The sequence below is a fragment of the Anser anser genome, assembly GCF_964211835.1.
Source record: "Anser anser genome assembly, chromosome: 13".
Taxonomy (NCBI): Eukaryota; Metazoa; Chordata; class Aves; order Anseriformes; family Anatidae; genus Anser; species Anser anser.
Window position 1 is genome coordinate 10100824 of NC_139734.1, and position 21753 is coordinate 10122576.

Here is a 21753-nt window from a genome sequence, read left to right on the forward strand (position 1 = left end):
TGCAGACTACTCACAGACAGCAAAACCCACAATCGGCATACAGAACCAACTCAGGAACAGGGCTTAATTCCCATCAGCGGAACTTGGAGCACGAGTTAAAAAGCAGAGCTGCAGCATTTAAGCACCTTAAGAGGAGCCAGATTCTCATGAAACACAGTGAAGAAAAGAAACAAAGGAAAATTTTCAGTGCGCACCATTTCTGGGCCTTCCAAGGAGCCAACTGAAAAATTTTTCAAACAGTTGGGTGTTATAATAACCATCTCTCTCTAATTTTAATATGTTGTGTGAATATAAAAAAGATGGGAATGCACGTTTTATATGATAACACCGATACATTATTCACTTCACAGAAAAAAATGCTAGCGGCAACTTAAAAAACAGAAAGCCAACAGGCTTTATTTCAAGCAAACCAATTAAGCTCTTATTATTTAAAAAAACTTTGTTTGACAAAGTCATTACAAGTTAAGGTCTTTGAAAGAGTCTGGATAGGCAGGATCCATTTTCTGAACGTAGAGCTTAAAAACACGGGAGTATGCATATGTTTAACATCACATACACATGTTTTTATAAAGGACACAGCTTTGCATTTTGTGTGTACACTTCAAAAGAAAACACTTAACAAAATGTGGAGCTATACAGACTATACAATTTACACAGGTGGGTGTCATTTCAACCCCAAATATTACCATTTGCTAGAAAACACTTTTACTTTGTACAAGACCTTGACATGATTAAGTTTACTCCTCACTCAGGAGGCTGAAACTGAACAATAAACTAAGCTGTCAAAAGACTTTATTTCAACTTGTACAAAAGGCATTAAAAAACCTAAAATACATGCTTTACCAAATATATTACATCATACAAGTCAGTGTGGTGTTTTTGACAAACCTAGCTTCATTTCATCCACTTTTAATGGCATATTTAGTTGAAATGCAAAACTGACTACACTGGAAAACATTACTTTAAACTGGAAAACATTACTTTAAAATCAATTTCCAAGTGTATCAATTACCTTAACACAATTGCTCTAGCCAAAAACAAAAACAAAACCTGTGTGAAATAAGCAGCTCCCATTCAGAAAAATGTTCTCAGTGTTCTGTGTAAGCATCACGTGTCATTTCATCCGATTCTCCCAGCTAGACATGGTACCCTCGGCAGCATGAGAGGCATTTTTCTGTCTGCTTGGCAGATGGATTCCTTTTTAGGATGGTTAAATTGTTAGTTGCTCAAAACCAAGTTTAATTTCACAATTGGTGATTTAGCTAGAGATGTCAAAACACGTGGGAACTGCCAACAAGAAAATACATCACATCTATTGAAGCTCTTTTTGGCCTCATCTTGATAATATCAGACACAGTAAGGCATGTAGATCATAGCAATTACAAGTCACTCACGATCCTTGTGTGATAGGAAAAACATTTCACCCTCCTCTCTGTATTACCTGACATAAGCTGCGTAACAAAAGCCGCGTGAAGCATCACACAGAAGTGTGTACCGGTGTTGCTGAGTGGGAAGGAGATGAACCTCTATCAGAGGAGGAAGAAATGGATCGCGTAGCAGCTTCCCGCTGCAGATCTTCAACCTTCTTCTGAAGCTCAGACCGGATGGCAAGGAGTTCTTTGAGATTCTGATGGATTGGAACCTGCAGGTGAAGAAAGAAAAGGTTTACTTTGACTCTCATGCATTCTCTTCTCAAGTAATGCTTCCACTGCTTTCTGCAGTAAGACAACGAATCCAACAGCTATGAATTTCGGTGTATCGGTATTTAGTGAGAGTTTCCTTAGTCATTTGAAATGAAGCATTTCAAACTGTCCCTTTCTAACAACACAGTTGGCAGAAGGCCAATTCAAAAGACTGTTTGCAAACCAAGCTGTTGGGATAGCACACACTCCAATAAATGTCCTTCCCTGAGAACTATTTCCTCTGCCTGCTGGGACAGAACTTGTTATGCAAAGACAGCAGAGTTCACAAAGCTGGCTGCATATGGAACATCTTGTTACTCATCCAGCCAGGCGCCTTTCCAAGAATCTGACCCCTTCCAGCACAGCAGTGAGAAAAGTGCACCAGGCAAGTCAGTCAAACTGCATCTCCTGGAGCCACACTGATAAACCTTTTGTAGAAGCGTCTCATACAGGTTTCTGCCTCTGCTGCTGACAGTGGCACGAAAAACACCTGAGACTTTGGCCAAGGGTCTGCATCAGAGTTCTAGGCACACTTCACATTCTCCTGGAACACTCAAATATATCATGGACAAAGGAAGACCCAAGTTATGTTGCTTTTGCAGCTGGGTCTGTTTTCTTAGACAAGCAGAGAGAGACCTCCCCTTCCTCCAAATGCCACAGAAAGCCCAGAAAAGTTTGGCTGTCAATTGCTTTTAATTTATTTCATTCTCTATAAACGTTGAATTGCTTACAGCTTTTGGAAAGCACAAGATGGGAAAAGAATTTATTTGGGCTGTCAAGACAATCACAGGGAAACGCAGCACTGGGAAACCCAGAGATTGCTAGACATAATAAGGAAATTATACCCTGGGCTTCTGGAATGCCAGGCTCCAGGGAACTGTGATCACCCAGGATCACTTCCTAGTGCTCACAAGTATTTGTGGGGCTGGGATGCACACCTGAGCATGAAATTCTCACGTGGTGCTAGGTGAAGATGATCTCAAAAACCAGAAAGGGTTTCTCTTCTTGCTGTCAACACACAACTGAAGCACAATTTAAGATTTTGTCAATCCTGACTTTTAAAAGAAATTTCAAAAAAAACCCCATGCACTTGATTTTGACATTTTCAAAATCTAACACTTGTGTTTCTGAAATAGGAAAAACACATTTCATTTCTAACTGAATTGTAACTTGAGAGGATAAAATAGTACCAAACAGACTGTTTAAAGGCAAGTGAAACATATTTTTCACTGAATTATTTTTTTCTTGTTTTGTGGCTTAGCCCACAAACCAAAACTTCGGCATGTTCACGAAGTGCTGCTACCAGTACCTTGGGAGTCATCAATTCATCCAGCATGCCATCTAGAGCAATTTCTAAAGCATAACTTTTGGAGTCTTCAGCAAGGGAAACACTGCACACCACCAAACAAGCTCCCAATGGCCCTGGAGTCCTGCCTTCGCTGTGGAATGAATCCTTCCTCCTTGCAATCTTCTCCCACACCCATTGCACAGATACTTTAGAAAGTGAGGCCACAAGTCTGAAGAGAGCAGCCTCCTCCACTAACCAACACAAAGCACATCTACAGAAAGCCAATCTCTTTTTTTCTGAGATGGTTGTTAAGTATTTGAAGTTTCTCAAGATACCGGATGACACACTCTGGGGAATTCAAATTTCAGTGGAGCCCAAGACTTTCGGGACTTAGCACTCTCCCCCCCTATTTTTTTTTTCTTTCCTTCAAATACAAGATCCCTTCTTCCTCCACTCCCACGTCAGAGTTCTGCTTTATGAAGACGTTTTTCTGAAACACTCCGGTCGGTAACAGAATGATTTACCATTGCTATCATTAGTCACGCCAGCCCTGGGTCATGGGAGATTTGTACACCTGAGTTCTGCACAGCTTAATCACGATTTGGCTTACCAGGCCAATTTCTCCTAGACACCTTTCACACCGGTGTTAGCTGGAGTGTTCCACACTGTGCTCTAACTCCCATCTGGTTTTTGGGGAACCCACTACAAATCCTTTCAGGCTACGCAGCACAAACACCACTGCAGGACTTGGCACGCTGCGTAAAGCACTTAGGGGAGACAGGCTGCACTTCTCCATCCTTCTTCTGCATTCCCCCTGAACCCAATTCACGAATCCACATGTTCAAACTTGGATGTAAATGCTGTTCTCCCCATGCTTCCATCTCAAAGATCAGGAACATCTTAAAATAAATGCTCTAAATAAGAATAATGGCATTTTAAAAGGCAGTGCATATTCAAGTCATGGAAACAACTCTTTAACACGAAGGCTGAAAAGTTATGCACTCCAAAAATTAGAAAGTGTCAGAATGAAGATTACTTCTCCACACTTAATTCAGCCTTCTTCCTGTACATCTGTATAAAATTGTTGGTTAAATAAACATTAAAACATTAGTTCCTCCCTTGTATTCCTGATTTATTCAGTGCACAGTTTGATGCTACTCAATTAGTGAGCAGTTTTTCAGTATTTAGTTTTCTTTGCAGCATCTGACCCCATCCTTTATTTATCCCTCTGAAATAAAAATGCTCAGTTTTCCTCACGGACTTTTCTGTACTTTCATCTCATGTCGAGAAACCAATTTATTTCTCCAGCACCCCAGTGAGGCAGGGAAGCATTAACACTGCACTTTCACAGCCAAGGATGTAGAATGAACACCTCCTAATCTGGATCCCTTGGATCTCAGGCTGGTTTAACAGAATTCAGGAATTCAGCCATTCAGCCTCCTGGGTATCAAGCAGGACACCCAGTAAATGCCCCCTTCAACTGCTTCCAAACAGTGCATGTGAGGTTTTGATTCCACACACAACAGCATCCTTCACGATCCTGTCTAGATCACCTCAAAGAAAGACATCCAGAAAATGAGCAAGGTGGGCTCTGCACAACATAACGGATCGTTACGACTTACGAATATATAGCCACTATATCAAGAGACAAGCTGAGTGCTGTCACTTCCTAGTTTTCAAGTGCTTAACTCTGCAGCTCCAATTAGACTCTTAATACAGGCTGGGTGAGACTTAGTAAATGAACTATTTTCTCAGATTATATTCCAGGAGTAGAAGAGAAAGCATCATGCTAAGCATTATCAACTCCTCGTTCCTATTCCCTGCTAGTCACAATTCTCATCAGCTGTACCAAATCCATCTCCCCCTTTCTAACTCCATTTCCTCTCAGTTCCTGAGAATTTACTGAGATTGTTCCAACCTCCAAATTGGATTAATTTTTTTCCAGGATATGACCAGGCACGATTCTGAAAGATAATTTCTCTTCCTAAGATCTCATGTTTGCCCTAGAGATGCAATATTTACAGAAAAACAGCCCTTCACCCCAACAAAAACCTATAACACCAGTATTTTCATAGGGGAAAATGTTTTTGTCAGATGTATTCTCCTAAGAAACTAAGCCTTTTTGGATAAAGTTTTACAAAACAATTTGGTCAGACACTCATACTTGGTGGCTCAATACAAACCATTAAAGTCTGGCAAAGCTGAAAGCAAGACAGAGTAGGGTCTGCAAGAAATGTCATCTTTTACACTTTGGCCATCGTTTAGTAAGTGCACATTAGATGCAAATGCTGCACAACAGGTCTCCATAAATATCATTGTGCCATTTCAAATGGTAGTGTAAACACGCATCGTTTTCTAACGTCTTTACCAGGAAAAGATTAGTTGTTGCTTTGCATTTAATGCAGCATCACGTGAACGCATACTATAACACCTGGATGCACAACAGTACAAAATAACATTTTGTACAGTAAACTTCAGATACATATTTTAATGTCCTGTAATAACGTGTCAAATTCACTCTAGAGAATACTTTCACTCTAGAAAATACTTTCAGAGTATTTCCAAACAGCTGACAATAATGTACTCATCAGCGATAAAGGTCCGTGTTACAATGACATACGCTTTGGGTAAGAAAAAGGTGATACAGGCAGCTGAATGATATAAAGAACATTATAGAAGTTGTTTTTATAAAAGAACTGAAAAGCCACGTGGCATGAGGATCTGCGTTTTCTCCCAGATATCTTAAATTCTGCTGCTGTAATTCCCTTTCCTTGAGCAAAACAGCAAATTCAAATGTGAAAGAATGAAAACATAGATAATGGTGCTAGAGAGAAAAAAAAAAAGGTGGGGGAACAAAGCCTCAATCTCAAGTCCCATGTATGTTTTTTATAAATGAAACTGTTAGGAGAATCAAACAGAACTGCTATCACGCAGCTTCCTGCTATCTTGGCGGGAGAAAGAAGAGTAAGAGGATGAAGCATCTTCAAATGCATTCCATCACAAGACCCATGAAAATAATAATGTTTACTTCTTTTCCACATTTCCTGAAGACTTACTCCCCAGCAGACCTGGTGCTGCCAGTGTTTCCTCATGCCATCTTTTGCACATTCTGACAGCTATCTATCTACAGTTCTGCCATTTCACACCATTCTATTTCAGTGCGATTCCTCTCCCCAATAAAGCTTTCTTCAGAAGGGAATGGGTCCTGCAATCTTGACAATAATACCTGTAATGGCTTGCTCTGAATGAAGTTCTCCTTTACTTTGCCACTGTGTAGAATAAAAGGAAGTGAAAGGGTGGCAGATTGTGCAAGGAACGAGAAGCCTGGAGAAGATCGTTTATTAGGAGATCTTGTTATCACCTTCAGCCTGGAAATATACACTCACACAGCACTAGTTGTGCCTCCACGACAAGCTTTTATTACAGCCTTGTTAGGAAATCGTCTAATTGATTTGACTGAGATGAATTTGTTGGGAGCCTGACAGCAGATGCACTGCTTCCTCTCTCATCATGCCTCTCAAATTAGGGAAGGGAGCTCAAAAGCTGTCTCCGGACCCACCACTCGTTTTTTGCTGCTTTACTCCGTGGCATTGATGCTAGGTTTGAGAAAGGCGTGCATCCCTCCCTCTGTAACAGCAGCTTCCCAGCCCATCACCTTAGTAATGCTGCTAGGCAACACCAGGCCACGAGAGCCAGTTCCCAACCATTTCTCTGCTGTACTCGAGGCGAAAGAAAAGAGCTACTTCTGCCGCATGAGAGGAGCCTCCACAGATGAAAGCTAACCCAACAGGGCATTTACATCTTTGGTGGGCTGTAACTGGAAAATCGACCGGGCCACTTCTCATGAGGTCTTCAGGATGTTTTGCCCGTGTTAGTTAAGCTACTACCTCAAAGTGCTGAACATCGATCCACCTCCGTTCTGTTATTCATCAAAATATTCTGGTAAAAAGTAAAGCAGAAATCGCAAGATCGATATACTAGGTTTTAACAGATTGTGATGCGTTAACCTCATCAGGAAAATCTGTCATTTGACTATTTATAAAAGATAAAATCAGATTTCTCTAATGACATAAAACTTACTAAAAAAACCATAAGTTGATAAAACAAAACCAAAACTGACATTTATATCTGATACAGCTAGAAATACAATCCCAGCAGGGATAACAGAAAGGAGCTGGCCAACAGCACTAACTAGTGGGGATAAGGGCCTGGATCCTTGCTCCAGACCTGCAACACCTCAAGAAGACTTTATGGTGTTGATTGTTTTTTAATTTATTATAATTACTACCGTAATATTGACTCAGGAGCTAAAACAAATATGACTGACTGTATGTTGTTCTCCTCCCCAACTCAGAAGCAACTTAAAATAAAAAATAAAATCAACTTATCAAGATTTTATTTAGCCAATTTCTGAGATTTCCCTTGCTTTTACACAATTCACATTTTTGCCCATTTCAACATTCCTGAAGTTTCCAGTCTAACTTTTCTATATCAAGCCCTGATTAAGCACAGAACCTGCTTCTGCTCCTCACGTAAGCTCTTCACTTATACCTAGCTTCTACTCTTGCACTTCTTCCCTTCCCTATATACGCCTATATTGCCAGCTGCCCTCTCCTCTCTTTGGCATGAGCACTCTCCCTGGTGAGATTGGACATGATCCTCCCACTCCTAGTGATACTATATTTGACACCCTCTACCCAAGCCAATGAAAAAGAGCAAAACACTGTAAAATTGAGTTAGCCAAGTGGAGTTCTTCACTCAGAAAGAACTGATTGAAGGTTCCCACCAATATATCTTATATTGCAGTATTATCCAGTTAAAATGGGGGGATTTTTATTTTCCTGCTTAGCTAGATTTATACCCTGTTTCATTCAAAAACAGGTACTTACCTCTCCTACATCCTAAAGATAGGGCACCAACTGCCTATAATAAGCTGAAAAATACTTAGAACACTACTAAAGAAACATCCTTTATTGCTTAAAATACCACTGATATGAAACCATTTTTAATGGAATTATGCACATGCACATCAAAAGCAGAACCTGGTGTAGCATAACTCTCAGAAAAAGCCACTTCACAGTTATAATAAATTGTTCGTGCCAGGGGAAGACTTAAGGAAAGAGAAATTATTTCTTGTTTGTTTGTTTTTATAATTATACTTACACAGAAGCTACAATTCCAATACACATACTACTACACATATAAAATCCATCTAGACATAAGACAGCTTCATTTCCAAAAATTTTCAAACCTTCCTTTTCTTAGAATTACTACAGTTCACTTTCAGTATTGATTTTCAGGCTTTCATTCCCAAGTAATCCTTCAGGATCCTGAAGTGCTTGTGGATAGCAAAATTTGTCAACACAAGGATAGTTATAAAAGAAATTATAATAGCTACTCACTTACAGTACCACCAAGTCTTAATTGGATGGATATCTACTGTGTATTACTGTACTAGCTCAAGGACAGCCATTCACATGAAAATTGTTCAACAGTGAATGCATTTTGTCTTGTTCAGTGAGTATATGTTATCTGTTTTAGCAACAGGGAAGAAAAGCTGCAAAGAAAAATGGTGATTTTAAATTCATCGCTTGACTTAAGACTGTCAGTTTTCCAAAAACCTACTCTGTGCATTGCAAAAACAACAGTATCTTTCACTCAAGCTTTTTGTTCCTCTTCACGAAGAGCTGAAAGTCTGACAGGCTTGCTTTTAAAACCTAGTTAACAGTATACCCATAGAAAAAGTCAATCTCAAATGATGAAAACAGCAGTTCTCTATAATAATCAATACTTTCACACTTATTGTGAAGGTATGCTCCTGGGAAAGCAACCAAAACCTCCAGGCCTTCTGGAAAACCAATACCTAGCAAAGAGAAATTATGAATCCTACCATGTGGGAACTGGAACACAGATTTTGCAAACAACTGTATAGATTTACAGGCTCAGGAAACTCTACGTGGTACAGACTAATGCCATTACTTGTTAAAACCTACAGTCCATTTAGCTTTTGACATCTGATAGATTAGAACAATGTTTTGAGGGCTTGCTCTTCCGAATATGTTAGAAACAGCCAAAAATTAATATTACTTGTACAGTATTAGTTTCTCCTTTTCTGTGCATGTTCTGACATTGTGCTCATTACAGGGTAACAACCTTTTCTTTTCCCTCAAATAACTACAGATTTGCTCACAACATGGGATAAGTACATAGTCTGCATTTTATTCCATATCAATCGAATACAGAGCGATTTATCTGCCGATGTATGTTACCAAGGCAAGTTACTTGCCTTGTCTCACAAGAAAGTCTGCAGTGAATGCAGGATGAAATCTAGCTATCCAGGGCAACACTCAAGTACCTAACCCACAAGGCTCCTTCTCCTGACGTCTCCTGCCTCATTCTTTCACACAAAAAAGATGGACTCAAAACCACGGATCGTGGACCAGCAATGCCAAGCATTTCCAGAGCCATATGACAGCCTTTTCCTGACACAAAATAATGTTAAATCAAATGTGCAAACCTTAAAAATATTACAACCAATGTCAACATAAGAGAAGAAAATGCTGGACATCTTGACTGAAGGCAGGTATAATGGTTATGGACACCCCACGTGCCAGACAGCAAGTTATACCCAGTATGTGGCAACACAAAGCATCTCAGTAATTATATTTTCCATTTTAATCTCAACTGTTTTTCCAGTACCATTTAGCATCTTATTTGTCCTTTTAAATGAGCAATTTTTTTGTTTAATGACACTGAAGTTTAGCTGAGATCTGATCACTTAACTGTTCATTGCGTCAGATTCTTCTGCAATTTCTACACAGCATAAAAAAGGCAGCAATCATGGTAACCTATTTATATGCTTTCCAGATAATTTCTGCATGCACTGTACAAACAGCTATTTATGCCTGCTTTTTGTTTTCCTTTTTTTTAAGCCAGCTATTAACCTGTGAACAGACTATCCCTGGCTGCTCGTGGAATCTCTGAAGACTGCCTGTAGCAGACAATCCTATCCCACCGGTTGAACTGAATTCATTTGTCGTAGATAGTGCTAATCTTAAGTTCTGAATCAAAGTCTGCACACACACAAAAAAGAATGAGTTTGAAAACTCATTCAAAAATAAGAAAAAGAAGAAAAAAATTGCAGGTATAGAAAAATTTAAAAAAAAAAAACAAAAACAAGTTGAAGCCCTGTACTCCAAGGGTAGCCATAAAAACAACTACACATATCCTAATGGACGATGCAAATTATCAACTAAAATACATTCTTGTCCTTCCGTTGCAGAGAGCAAGCCACAGCTTGAATTGAAAGGACCAGAATTTTTACTCACGCTCTGCATGTATGAATTGTAAAGTGTGTACTAGTTTGAAAATACTGCCCCTGCAGAAGCCATTCGGAAACATCATTCGTTGTGTTCCCCCCACCCTCCAGAGTTGCCCAGGATGAAAACTAACTGACATCTTGCAGCCAGAACTTCTCAGACCACTGCAAAGAAGAGGTCTGAGTGGCTACATAGGAAAGGAAAGACAAATAAATGGCATCATCTGAAAAAAAAATCAAGAGCATCACACTATCTTATCTATTCCAGGCTAGTAGATTCATCTGTAAATGCAGGTACCCACAGAGCACACACCTCTGTATAGAAGAATGAAGGAGCTTATCTTCCACATGTCACATATAAATACACTTTTTTTCCAACCCCAGGAAAGGGCAAATCTGAAAAAAATCCCTGTTCCCAGTCAATGAATTTATATATGATAGGACTAAAATCTATCTGATTTTCTTGGGACAAGAAGTCAATAATGATGTAACACCTCTAAACTGAAACCAAGGAACGTTTTATTTCACTTAAGACTTAGAATGACCTTGTTGAAGCACAGTTTAGCAAAAAGGGAATCTGCAGGAGATATCCACATTTAACCTACGGTTTTCCTCACTGTTACTTATCAAGACACTTGCTCTTTGAACCCTCTGGAAGGAGGCTGCGTGTCACCTATTTGCACAGGATCCATTGCAATGTGGCCGTAATCCTAACACGGGGCTCTTGATACAAATAAATACCATCAAAAATCCCGAATCAGCCTTCCATAAAACACACAAATGATGTACCATTGTATGTAATCTTTTCTTTACGGCGCCTCCGACAGAGAGGTGGCGAGCAAAGCTTGCCACCAAGTATAACTTGGTGGCCAAACAGTTCTTGTATTTTCTCATTATGCCATCTCTTCCCCACCACTCATTTCATTTGGACAGGGACTGACTTTCAGGTATGTTGCCACAGTCTGCCCACTTTCAGGCCTATAGATCCCAATTAAATACAAGTGATAACCTGACATTGCTGCAGGTCAATTATACTAAAGTGTGCACAAACCATACAAATGTTTTCCAGCAAATAGGCTAAGGGAAGATGACATGTTCTTAAAATGCAGTTGACAATTTTACTTCAAAACCACGAAGATTAAAATACACCTTATTTCAAGTTTTAACATGTGCTAGAAACAGATACCTAACATTTATAGGACTACAGCAACCAAAATAGAACAAGTGAGGGAAACATTTCAGAGAGAAAGCGAGCAATCGACACTTCCCTGTATCTTAAAAGGTATTTTTCAGATGCCTGGATTTCTACCAGTGTTCTGTCCTTGAAACTTACTTAGGAACACATCTTTTAAAACAGCCTGTGACTTGTGGGTGTCTAATAAATTTGGAACTCACATCTCATGCTAACTGCCAGAAGATGAAAGCAGCTTTCAAACAGTCACTCAACGCAGGTAATTTATCATAATACGCTTGGGGATACCTTGAAATGTTACCTTAATAAAGAGACAGCGTAGCACCCTCAGATATATTATGGTTACGGAACAAGCTGATTGTTCTTTCTTCAGAATTCACAGAGCATACAGAGCATTCGTTTGATGAGATTCAGAGATTTATCTGAATAGCAGACATTACTTATAAGAACAAATACGGGATGAATCAAGGAGTACGTATAGGGACTGTTTAATCTTTAGCATGCCAACTTGAAAATAGAAAAGTCAACTGAAAACAAGTACTGTAAGACAGTAAGCACCTACAAATGAGTTGGTGTGTAGTCCAAGTCCTTCACAAACCACTGCTGTATTTTAAATCATTGTTGGTAAATGGCAAAACATGATTAAAGAAAGTTATACTAAACTCTATGAGAAGGTTAAGGCAATAAAAGTATTAAAAAGTGCTATAAAATATTATAGAAGTGTTACAAAAGTAATCTTCTGATAACAAAGACTGTTAATGTCACCTTTCACAAGTCAGTAAAGTGATACTGTAACACTATTCTACTGGTGTCTTTAATGAACATTAAACATTTTACCAAGTTTTAACATATCCCATACCTTGTTTTAGAAAATTACCCTTTTCCCCATCAGCAACAAAGAGTACTTTGAAATGAAATACTGCATTTGACCTTATGAAAAAGAGTAATTTTATTTTTCTCTGTACTTTTCACTAAAACATAAAAGTCATGTGAAAGCTCATACCTGAGGCCTCATTCTTGGGTTCCATCTGACATAGTAGTTGACCCACAGTTCCAAATGGTTCAGACTAGCAACAGGATACAGGACGTGGTTCTCATAGTTTACGTAGAAAGGATTTGTGAATTCATCTAACTGACTGTTTATATAGGACCACAGCGATACAGTCTTTGTGCTTAGCTCCTGAATTAAAAAAAAAAAAAAAAAAAGATTATATAGATTGCAAAAATATAGATAGATTATAAAAATATAGATAGATAAGCAAAAAAAATATAGATTGTATAGACTGCAAAATCTTAAAATGTGAGGTTAATATCTATATATCAGTAACTTTATGAAAATTACCTTATCTACTGCAAAACAGCACTCTGAAAACACTTCCAGTAGCTGATCATTAAATAGCCTTAAAACTTGGTCAAAACTTTTAACTCTTGTTCCCTTCCAAGGCTAACTTAGGAGATTCATGCATATTATTTTCAAAGACACCAAGGTCTAGCTGAGCAAAAGAAAGCTACAGTGGTCATAATTTACAGCAATGTCTACAGCTCCTTAAACCTATGGTTACACACTGACCAATTCAAAAAGATTTGAAATTAAATTAGCCTTGAAAAGAAAATCAGTGAAGAGAACATGTAGTTTGATAGATCCAAAACAGCATCTGTGGAAAATAATTATTCTGTTCTCCTACTAGAACTATTTGCTCCTATCTATTGATACCATACTTTAAGATGCCTATTTTAGCTTTACTTGCAGTTCAGAAAGTTGTATTATTCTAAATGTAATCAGCATAAACAGTCAGATCAAAGTTTTTAAATCTGAACTTAAATCAGATTCATCTTGCAATTTTACACTCCTTCAGTGTTGTAAAGCATGTGTTTCTACTACCGCTGTGTCTTAAATTGCATTTCTTTATTGAGAACTGCATATGACTACTCATTTATGAAAAAAATCTGTTTGGAAACCCTGTATTTGCCGAGAATGTGTTATTCAGCTCCATCTTGTGGTATTTGCATGCAACTTTTTCCCTACAGAAGCAGTGAGACAAACTAGAAAAATAACAAAGCTGAATCTGCCAAGGAATAGTTACTTCATGTTTGCGTTAGAGCAAGTATTATAAACAACAAAGCCCAAAGTAAGCAAAAGTATGCTAACAAACTTTTTTGGTTTTTAATCATTTTTTCCAAACTCAAAGTATTTCATGGAGCCCTATCTTCATTCATTTAGGCGTTTTAAATTTCCCTGGTCTTCAACCACAGGGTCAATCAAATTATGTCCTAAAGTGACCTGCAAAGTCACGCATGGGAGTTGCTCTGGAAATAGCTGAAGAAATGTTAGTATCACTTGATAATGTTTACTTAAAATTGTGTATGTTGGTCAGAAATATCTGAAAGTTAATTTTCTAAAACCCACAAAACCCACAACAGATGATAACTGAAGAAAAATGAGTGGCACCTCAGAGGTAGAGCATTCAGTACGTATTTCTTGTACCATGAAATTTAATGTTCATGTTGTATTTGAAGACTATATGGCAAATTTATCAAAAAATACAGCTTAAGTGTTTTTAGGTCATGTATCTTAAGCATTTTCATGTAAAAATCAACAAATTAAGAATGCATATTACAGAAGTTATTTACCTCTTTTAATCTCTCTTTTTCACAGTTGCATAAGAAAGTCCCAAAGAGACAACTATAAAGATGATCCAGAATGGTGATCAAAAATAACTCATTGAATTCAAAGGCTGCAGGAAACTGAAATTAAAATAAATGGTTAAATTACTTTAAACTACATTTTAAGCAATGTAGTAAGGAAGAAACTCACATGTAAGAAATAACCAAAAGATTCAGATGAGATTTTTTTTCCTCATTTAGTGATTATTTTCAGGAAAACTCAGCAATCTCTGTAACTCCCACTGCAATAAAACATTTCACCTACATACTTCTTTATAATACTTCTACATACTTATATATATATATATATACTCCTTGGAGACGAACCTTACATTCATTGTGCAAGTACACTAGTATATAAGCGTAAAAATGTTAGCTAATGTGAAACTGGTGACAGAAAGCAATTTGTTATAAGGAGCCCTATCTAGCAACATTTGGTTCTCACACACCCCAAACTATCTTCAACATAAGCTTTATTTCTTTTCTTACAGAACAAGAAATCGTTTTGAAAGAAAAAACAAACAAAAAAACAACAGATATTTAAGAGCTTAATTTCCTATTCTAACATGCAATGAATTGGATAATAAATACAATTGCACATAAAATACACCTAATATATTTAAAACCTTTCTTTCACTTTTTACCCAAAGAAGTTATTTTTCTCAATTTCACCCCTTGAGTTTACCATCAGCTATGTACAATAATCCTTTAATCCCTTTTCTTGCTCCATTAGAAAGTAAATCCTGTATATAAGAACTGTTATTTCACTGATCGCTGTTAGCTATTTTATTCATAAATAGAGGTTACCTGACATATTTAGAAAAAAAATGGAAAATTTGAAAACAGAACAAATATTTAAGATGTATCTTAAATCTGTAGTGCTTCAAAAGTCATAAAGGAAGGAATTAATACAAAGAGTATGGGCTTGCTACCTATTCAGGTGGAAAAGTCCTTCTTCAATCATATTCTATGGTAGGACTACATATGAGAACTGCTTCGTGTGGCAAAATAACTTTGTGTTCAGTGTGACAGGGCCTCAAACACAGATATGGGATGATAAACATTTTTAGAAGACTAAACGAAAATTTTAAAAGTAGCATTTCTGTAATTTACCTGTGTTTTTAGAGTGTTTTTAGAAGACGCTTTTAGGACAAACGAAACCAATTTTTTTTCATTCCCACTGAAGGAGTAAGTGTTTGCAGTAGTCTAAAATGCAGTGTTGTAGATTCATAATGAAGAATTTCATTCCATATGCAGAACTCTCCAGTCAATGTTTCAGATGTGAAGCAGAGAACTGGGTTCTGGCTTGTGCCACTGAAGAACACTGAACACCTTGGCACGAGTGATTCAAGAGCTAATTCAAACACAAAAATGACAAAAGAAGACAAGTATACCTAGGAGGAATAACCCAGCAGTTGGGACTGTGGATGAACTAGCTGATCCAGGAATTCCTCCTCAATGTCATCTGTGATTTATGAAGGGCAAATATTCAAGCATGTTGAAAGTAAGTTGAATAACACGCATCGATTGTGCTTGTATTAAAACCAGAAAGATCTAAGTTTTAAGCAATGCTCTTTTAAAAGAAGGCTGATTTAAGTCAAACATTGCTAAAACATTCTCCTTCCAAGGCTTCTCAAGCCAAGATATACCAACTTTCAACTGAAAATTTTGCGTAAGGAAACTATTGACATCATGGCTCACAGAAAGAAGGGAGCCTTCCTGCTGACCCTGCTATGGATTAGGCACTGTTCAATGGGGTGCAGGGCTCACACTGGGGCTTCTCTCACAAATCAACAGTTTGTTTTCAATCACCTAGCCATTTGTTTTTATAAAACATAGAGAAACTTGATATTATCAAATTCTTTTTTTCAGTCATGCCCCAAAGTTATCACTAGCAGCACTCCCTTCTCTTAGGAAATCATGCCAGAACTTAATTACAATACAACAATCTTAACAGTGTATCTATGATTAAAACAAACAAACGTGAATCTGATAAGCAGGTATGCCAGAGCTAGTCAGGAGAAAATTCAGTACTTCACAGATCTCAATCTCCTGCATCCAGTTCAAAGCGGCAATCAGATACATAAAACAAAAATAATTTACAAAGGATCAAAATGATATTTGGAAATAACTTTGAGGACAAAGCCTCTCGTAAAGGGACTCTCTTTAACTGAAAGCACTTAATGAGCCTTGTCACATTAGGGTTCTGTCTTGTGATGGGTCCATGCTAATCAGATGGATGCCGACACGGCTGCTATTCCGATCCAGTGAAGCGTATTCAAAATTCCATACATCAGTGGTTGCACTGCAACTAATTTATTAATAAGTGATAGCACTTTATTGAAACTCTGCCTTTGAATACAAGAGTTGTACTGTTGGAACTGATGTATCAAGACTGTAAAGCTTCTATTACTGCTGCTGAAAAACCACTGACCTAAAAATTCTTTGCTCTGTAGTTCCAAGCCCATTAGCGTCTGTTTGAAGATTCAGGTGGAAAAATTCCCCAAATGAAAATTTACTTCTTGTCAAATCCACTAATTGCGAGAGAACACATGGGTCATTAAAAACTCCCACTTGATGCTTCTGGAGTTGCGTTTTTTGTTGTTGATGTTGGTTTTTTTCTTTTTCAAGGAGGTACTTAAAAGAAGAATTCTCTTGTTTAAGAAGTCTGATGATGCCAAGTGGCATCTGATTCAGAGGCATGCAAAATAAACTTGTTTTTCATTTTATAATCAATAAACTCATTGTGTACTATAGTAACATTTAAAGTTGAAACACTCTGCTGAATAGTCCTTATGACTGTGGAATTGGACTGAAATATGTTAACTGAGCAGGATATCATAACAAAGTACATTACAGAAATTAATCCAGAATGCATCTCTGGCAACTGCTGACATCTGTTAATAAACACAATGCAGCTTTTTACCAACATACCTTCCTCCTCTGTGGGTACTGTGCAATAGAGGTAGAAAGATAATGCTTGAACATGCAAATTTTGCAGTTTTGTTTGATTTTTAACAGGGCTTTAGTATTTCATCAGATCACATGTGGCCATTCCAATTTGACATCTGCTGCTCAAAATCATCAGAATTTATAAACAGAGAAGGGAAATCACTTCATCATGTTTTTTTATTAAATCTGATAGCATTGTACTTCTCTCAAGTTCTCTATTACTGTATTTGTTTGTCATCAAGACTGTAAAAAAAACAGGGAAATATAAGGCTGTCAAAGATTAAGTTTCATTGTCTGAAGCTATCCAGATGTCTGCATCTTAGATGGCAGTTAGAAATTCTCTTGCTATATTAAGTTGAATGTTTTAAGAATGTAATTCTCAGAACACAAAAGTAAATTTGCTTGCTTTGAGCCCATGCCCAAGCACGAGCCCTTACACACACACCCTCCCAGTCATTAACGCTTGTTTGAGCTTTGGAACATTTCTCATATGTTTGCCATGGATCCTAAAGCACGAAACTAGCACTGTTTTACGAGCAAGTGATCTGCACAAGGATAAAATAGAATCCTCGTTTTCCTACATCTATGTCAAAGTAATCACAATCTTCAAATGTAATCTCTAGGTGTTGAAGTCAACTGAAAAATAAAAATAAGTGGTCAAGAACTCTCCAGGAATGATGTTTTCAATTTTTCGTGCTGTAACGTTAATGATTTTTCAATGCCACTGCTGTTCATGAATTTCACAATGGTTTCTGGATCCAGGTTTTGAACAGATGTGGTACTGGCTAAATATTCCATAGCTCCGCCCCATTTTTTTATTTTTATTTATTTTTTTTTTTAACAAGAGGGAACTAAACTGTTTATAGCAAGAAATTGGAGGCAGCAAGGGAGATCACAAAAATAGAAGAGGCTGCTCTTAATTAAGGACCTCCCCAGAGGACTTTTGTTCCTACCAGGTGTTTAGAACTCTCTCTTTGCTATTGTTATTAGCTTTCCTCAAAGAGAGGGGCAGAATTTTTCATTTTTTTTTTCCAGCCATAATAAACAGCACATTAATGCTGAAATGCAGATACACGGAAAGAGAAAGTCTTCAAGCAACTCTGGACAAGGGCCCAGTATTACAGCAGGGAGCTTTCGTAATGCACATAAGACAACTGTTTTGAATACAAGTTTTGGAAACTGTGATGCAGGGTTTTTAAGAACCGCGTTCAGAACAAGAAGACTGAGGTAAGAGATTTGGGAATGCTAGCTTTACATGGAACCAGACCTTTATCTTCCTTTCCTCAAAACAAATCACATAATATACAGACTTCAGTACTTCAGATTTTACTGTAACAGCCAGCACAGATCAATGTTAGGCTTCAAGGAGAGTGAAGAAGAGAGAGAGAAAGAAAGAAAGAAAAGTCGAGCACTTCTAATTTACTTGGAACTCTCCATGTGGACAATGAGTTTCAGCAACACCATTAAAGAGTCCCCATATAAAAGCACAGAGAAATCTGAAGTTTATATTCATGTAGGTACAAACGCTGTCCAAACACTTCTTGAGCTCCAGCAGCTCGGTGCTGTGACTGCCCCCTGTGGAGCCTGTCCCAGTGCCCGACCACCTCTGGGTGCAGAACCTTTCCCTCACACCCAGCCTGACCCTCCGCTGTCCCAGCTCCATGCCGTTCCCTCGGGTCCTGTCGCTGTGCCCAGAGAGCAGAGCTCAGCGCCTGCCCCCCCGCTCCCCTCGTGAGGGAGCTGCAGGCCGCCGTGAGGCCTCCCCTCAGCCTGCTCTGCTCTGGGATGAACTAACCAAGGGATCTCAGCCACTCCTCATACGTCTTCCCCTCTAGGCCCTTCACCATCTTAGCTGTCCTCCTTTGGACACTCTCCAATAGTTTTATGTCCTTCTTACATTGTGGTGCCCAAAACTGCATACAGTGCTTGAGGTGAGGCCGCACCAGCGCAGAGAAGAGCAGGACAATCCTTTCCCTTGACCAGCTAGCAGTGCCATGCCTGATGCACCCCAGGATACGGTTGACCCTCCTGGCTGCCAGTGCATGCTGTGACTCACATTCAACTTGCCATTGACCAAAATCCCCAGACCCCTTTTCTGCAGGGTGCTCTCCAGCCTCTCGTCCCCCAGTCTGCACATATAGCCAGGGTTGCCCCTTCCCAGGTGCAGAATCTGGCACTTGCTCTTGTTAAACTGATCTGAGATTAGGCTCACTTTGAGCAAAAGGTTCCCCTGAACTATGTGTAGTACACAACCATAGCGAAACCAACTTCAGGAATACACAGTATTGTGCTGTCAAGGAATGTATTCTCCTATAGGAATTAGATTTCCAAGATAAAGACCGAGACCTCATAGAAATGTACTAATCATCTTACCTGCTTTGTCATTTGCCAAACACAGTCAATGAACTGAAGGAAAATGGGAGATCTGTCTGCATCGGCATGATCATCACCTCCATGTCCTACTCTCTGAAAGTCAGAATAAGGTTTTCATTTCAGTCTAGTGTATTTACAGCTTCACCCCAACACTTCAATGCTGATATTTTCCAAAGATGAACAAGACAAGCAAATTTTCCATAAAGCTAACATGTATTTTTCAACTACTAAAAATGCATATTCACTCCTAATATTCACTTATGGACATGCCTTCCCTGTTCAGAAGACCTATAAAGGCACTCAGTCAGCAAACCTCTCCCAGTTGTTTCCCCATCTTCCACTACACAGATGTTTATTTCTATCAGTAGGTCAAACTGGTAGGTATTTACTACGACTGTACTGAAACAATGATTCTTCCATATCCACCTGCCCTAAGTACATATCATTTCCCCTAAACCAACCTCAAGTCAGAGCCCACAAAAATTTCATAGTAATTTATGCCCTAATTCCCTGTCGGCCCACGTGTTAAATAAACATGGCAATGTTAAGTCACAGCAATGTTTGCAGTGATCTTACCTTCTGGACACCTTAAACATTATACCTGTTTTTCCATTCTTAAGATTGTTAAAGATGAAGCAATGTGTTACAATCTCTCTTCCTCATAACAGTCATGTGATTTTTTTTATTCATTAAGGTAAAGGCATTTCATTATTTATTTTATACTAGACATATCTTTCATACATCACACAAAGATTTCCCATTAAAAAAGAATAGCTCACAATTCTCCTTTACATAGTTTGACACACACCATTAAAGGAAGGATACCAGATATAATAACAAAAAAGTAAACTAATGTGAGAAAACACATTATTCAAAATGAAAGAAGGTGACAAACTACACAAATTCTTTCACCTTACCATTGCAAATCGGTGTCCAAAACTTATCCATTCTTTCTCTATAAGGATTTCAAACCCCTTGATAGTTCTGTAATAGCTGTCCAGCATAAGCATAGCTAGTGCAGTAAGCTGTGCAGTTCGATCCCAACCATCGCTGCAATGTACCACCACAGATGTTTTACCAGACTCAATTTTATCTGCAATTCTTACTGCTCCAGCAAGAAGCATCTTAAATAAAAACAAACAAACAAGCATATTAAATACTAACCAAAACTCTGCAAAAAAAGTTGTCATTTTATACTCTCGCAGTTAACATATTCAAAATGTTCAGATTAATTACATAATCATCTGGACAATATTGCTTTAAATCAGAGATTTCCAAATGGTGGTATGCATGTACCTAGAGGTACAAAGCCAGTTCTAAACCACGTGCACGCTGCTGCTACCAGGCCTCCATTATTAGCACAGAGCAAGAGAAGCTGGGAATCCCTTCTCTAAATTAAATCTGAAATTCTGTGTCATGATGAAAATAGATGCAAATACTGGAACATACTTCAAAGGCTGAAGGTTCAGTGTTTTCAATGTTCGTCATCACAGCAAACACTCTTTCTTCCTCAGCTTTCAGTTCTCAACTACTGAGTTTAGAGAAAGGGACAAACCATCCAGCTAATCTAAACCAAAACACAACCCAAACAAAAACAAATTGCTGGCTAGGAGCCTGTGCTGATTTGTTGGTGTATGAAGTATACACAGTATTCAACCCGCGCGCAGGCCATTAATAACTTGGGTTCAGAGGCACACTGGGGAGCAAAGGAGAGATGGCACAGAACTGAGACCACTTGTGTGAACTTGTTGTCTCCCCCACAAAGAACCCTCTCTTAGTTTTCTTTGGTTGCTCTCTAGATTTATTAAAAAATTAGAATAATCTCTCCCCTGTGAAGATCTGTCTCTAAAACACAACCTATGATAGCACTGTAAAACGTGGGGGGAAAAACACACTAGAACAGGACCACAGGAGAAATTTGTATCTCTACATTCCAAAATTAGAAAACAGTAACTTGCAAAATACTCGCATTCATCCCTTCCCAGGCATGTAAAAACATCTTCTGGGAAGAAGCAATGCCTACATCCATGGGAGAAGTGCACAAGACCAGTCTTTGAAGCCATTCCAAAACCATGCTTTAGAGATAATTTTCACTGATTGTATCTTACAGTACAACTGAAGGATGCCAGGATAGAAATATCAGGAAGCACTACAGAAGCTTGTATGAGAGAATAAACCTTGTGGTCTTGAACTAGTTAACTGCCAATTACTTCAGTTATGAAGATCTACTGCACTGAAATATTAAAACAGTTTGGTCTCCGATAAAACCAGAAAAATGATCTGT

At 38.4% G+C, this 21753-nt stretch overlaps 1 protein-coding gene across 4 annotated transcripts in view; it reads right to left on the reverse strand.

Moving 5' to 3' along the window:
• Positions 1-370: 370 nt before the first annotated feature.
• The window catches only part of MTMR1 (myotubularin related protein 1), a 37429-nt gene continuing 16046 nt past the window's right edge, over positions 371-21753 (reverse strand). For all 4 annotated transcript variants that reach the window (XM_083797177.1, XM_083797176.1, XM_083797179.1 and 1 more), the window contains 5 exons: positions 20387-20593; positions 19470-19562; positions 14112-14225; positions 12484-12660; positions 371-1642 (listed from right to left, as the gene is read on the reverse strand). In XM_083797177.1, the coding sequence (XP_083653303.1) occupies positions 1478-1642; positions 12484-12660; positions 14112-14225; positions 19470-19562; positions 20387-20593 (756 nt within the window). In that variant the 3' untranslated portion in view covers positions 371-1477. The remainder of the gene's footprint in view (positions 1643-12483; positions 12661-14111; positions 14226-19469; positions 19563-20386; positions 20594-21753) is intronic.